General features: G+C 44.3%; 1 protein-coding gene across 5 annotated transcripts; it reads left to right on the forward strand.

The window, feature by feature from the left end:
* The first annotated feature begins 1478 nt into the window (after window positions 1-1478).
* On the forward strand, window positions 1479-2126 carry LOC110332114 (keratin-associated protein 4-2-like). 5 transcript variants are annotated; one of them, XM_021213120.1, is made up of 3 exons: window positions 1479-1765; window positions 1841-1980; window positions 2101-2126. In XM_021213120.1, exons 1-3 carry the CDS (start codon window positions 1479-1481, stop codon window positions 2124-2126), a joined length of 453 nt encoding a protein of 150 aa, XP_021068779.1. The 5 variants fall into 5 exon arrangements, with proteins under 5 accessions (XP_021068779.1, XP_021068778.1, XP_021068777.1 ...); XM_021213119.1 differs by having other exon boundaries at window positions 1841-1917; window positions 1993-2126; XM_021213118.1 differs by having other exon boundaries at window positions 1841-2126.
* Window positions 2127-2575: the final 449 nt, after the last annotated feature.

The following is a 2575-nucleotide window of genomic DNA, read 5'->3' on the forward strand; positions in this document are numbered from 1 at the left end:
GCGTGGTGTCCTTGTTACTGTAGCAAGCCAGGGGAAACTCTCATCCAGGACATATACTTATTTAAATCCTTCATCTTTTCAGACGCTACAAATAAGAGACTATGAGACAAAGCCTGTAGACTAAGTATTGGCTGAGCAAATTAATGTCATAAAAATATTGCAAAGGTCCTGGACACTAAATGGTCCTAATGGTATTATTTAATGGTATTATTACACTGTTACTCCCTTGTCTGTTTCTTGACCAACAGAGGATAGCAAAGAGACTGAAGCATTCCTCATTTTTTGAAACATAATTCATCTAGCTAATTGTATGGTTGCTCATAATCTTTAAGCATTTACTGTGTCCTGAACTAGATACATATAAATATTCTATTTACATATGTTATATATGCATATGTATAAATTATTTGCATAGTTAATATTTAAATATGTGTTTAAAGATTAAATATGTGAATATTTGATATGAATACATACATCACATATGTAAGTATATGTAACATATAATCACAAAACCCACACATGTCTATATACATACATAAAATGAACATTAAGAAAGGAGTCTAGTCTACCACTAGAAACATGAAACAAAAGATTCGCCAGCTCAGCTCCATCAGAAAGGAGGACATTTGGGTTTAAATTAGCATAAGTGTCAGTGTTACCTAATTATCAGATATGGTTGCAAGGTAAATCTTGGAAAAGTTGGGGTATTGACCTCATAGATTCTTCTAAGCCAAAAAGACAGTAGACAAAAATGGAAAGAAATAATCCCAGTGGCCAAGGCAAGGAAACCTGCATTTTGTAAGATACTTGAGGTCTGTGACCCACAGGAAAGGCAGGCCCCATAAATGACTATTAAATGTTTTCTGACAAAAGAGGGGTTGTGGATAAACATTGACATTTCCCCATTCAGTTTCCCACTTTGAAATTGGTACAGGAAATGTAGGAGTCAGCGGAGACCTTTCTTTATTCATGTCTGTGGTCTTGATACTCAAATCCTCAGTACCCAACTAACCCACTGTGGATGAGTTGTTGGAATGAGGCATCTTTATCCTCCAACACTACTAGAAACAATTTTGGGTCCTTAGTAATTATGATTATCTAAGGGCAGACAGTAGAGCCATTCACCATGAGATTGAATCATATAGTGACTAGACACATAAGATCATGTGACAGTTGGAAGAAATTAAGGCAGGAAAGACACTTAGGAGATGGTTCATCAAGAGCTGATGGTGACTCTTAACCCAGGAAAAGAAACTGTGCTTTCCATCTACCTTGATAATTTAGCCAGGAAATGAAACTTGCCTAATTTGATAACCACATGTTTATTAACACAAACAATAACAAGGAAAGAATGCTGCATGTGAGAACAGCAGCCCCTCAGCAGGGTATAAAAGAGGATGTGGGCAGGGAGACTCTCATTTCCAAACCTTCCAACCCACCTTCTTGTAAACCTACCAAGAACCTCCAACTCCAACACCATGGTCAGCTCCTGTTGTGGCTCTGTCTGCTCTGAGGAGGGCTGTGGCCAAGGCTGCTGCCAGCCCAGCTGCTGCCAGACCACCTGCTGTAGGACCACCTGCTGCCGCCCCAGCTGCTGTGTATCCAGCTGCTGCAGGCCCAGCTGCTGTGTGTCCAGCTGCTGCGGACCCCAGTGCTGCCAGTCTCTGTGCTGCCAGCCCACTTGCTGTCGCCCCAGCTGCTGCATTTCTAGCTGCTGTAGACCCCAGTGCTGCCGCCCCAGCTGCTGTGTGTCCAGCTGCTGCAGGCCTTCTTGCTGCATTTCTAGCTGCTGTAGGCCTTCCTGCTGCCGCCCCAGCTGCTGTGTGTCCAGCTGCTGCAGGCCCCAGTGCTGCCAGTCTGTGTGCTGCCAGCCCACCTGCTGCCGCCCCAGCTGCTGTCGCCCCTGCTGTGGTAGTTCCAGCTGTTGTGGATCTAGCTGCTGCCGCCCCACCTGCTGCATTTCCAGCTGCTGCCGCCCTAGCTGCTGCAGGCCCAGCTGCTGTGTGTCCAGCTGCTGCAGACCCCAGTGCTGCATCTCCAGCTGCTGCCGCCCTAACTGTTGCCAGACCACCTGCTGCAGGACCACCTGTTGCCGCCCAGCATGCTCTAGTGGTTCTTGCTGCTGAGCACTATCACCCACAGTGTCCTGTTCTTCATCACCCACCCAGCATTCCTGATGTAGACCATGTGTGAATGCAAGCTCGGGAGGCCAGTCAAAGCCTCTCTCTTAACATATTGATTTTTAACCTTCTAACTACATTGTCCCTGTGTCATTGTCAATGAACACAAGATGGATTTTTCTTGTGTGAACTCTGTAAACAGATCTCATCCCCAAACTTTGTATCCTTTCCCATTTTCAAAACCCTACTCCCCTCATATCTTAAATAAATCATAGTTTTAAAAGCATACAAGAATATGTATGTCTTCTACTTATCTTCTACTTATCTACTTATCTTGCTCATCTCTAACAATGCTAAGAAGCACAGCAGATGGCTTCAGGTTTGTCTGCTCTGTTCCCTCTGTATTTATCTTCCTACATAGTAAGATCTCATGTGGCAACCACACACATCTCCCT

Source organism: Mus pahari, chromosome 14, assembly GCF_900095145.1.
Source record: "Mus pahari chromosome 14, PAHARI_EIJ_v1.1, whole genome shotgun sequence".
Classification (NCBI taxonomy): domain Eukaryota; kingdom Metazoa; phylum Chordata; class Mammalia; order Rodentia; family Muridae; genus Mus; species Mus pahari.

Excerpts from the sequence above, each read along its gene's own strand:
- LOC110332114 (XM_021213116.1), top strand. The coding sequence starts at position 1,479 with ATGGTCAGCTCCTGTTGTGGCTCTGTCTGCTCTGAGGAGGGCTGTGGC.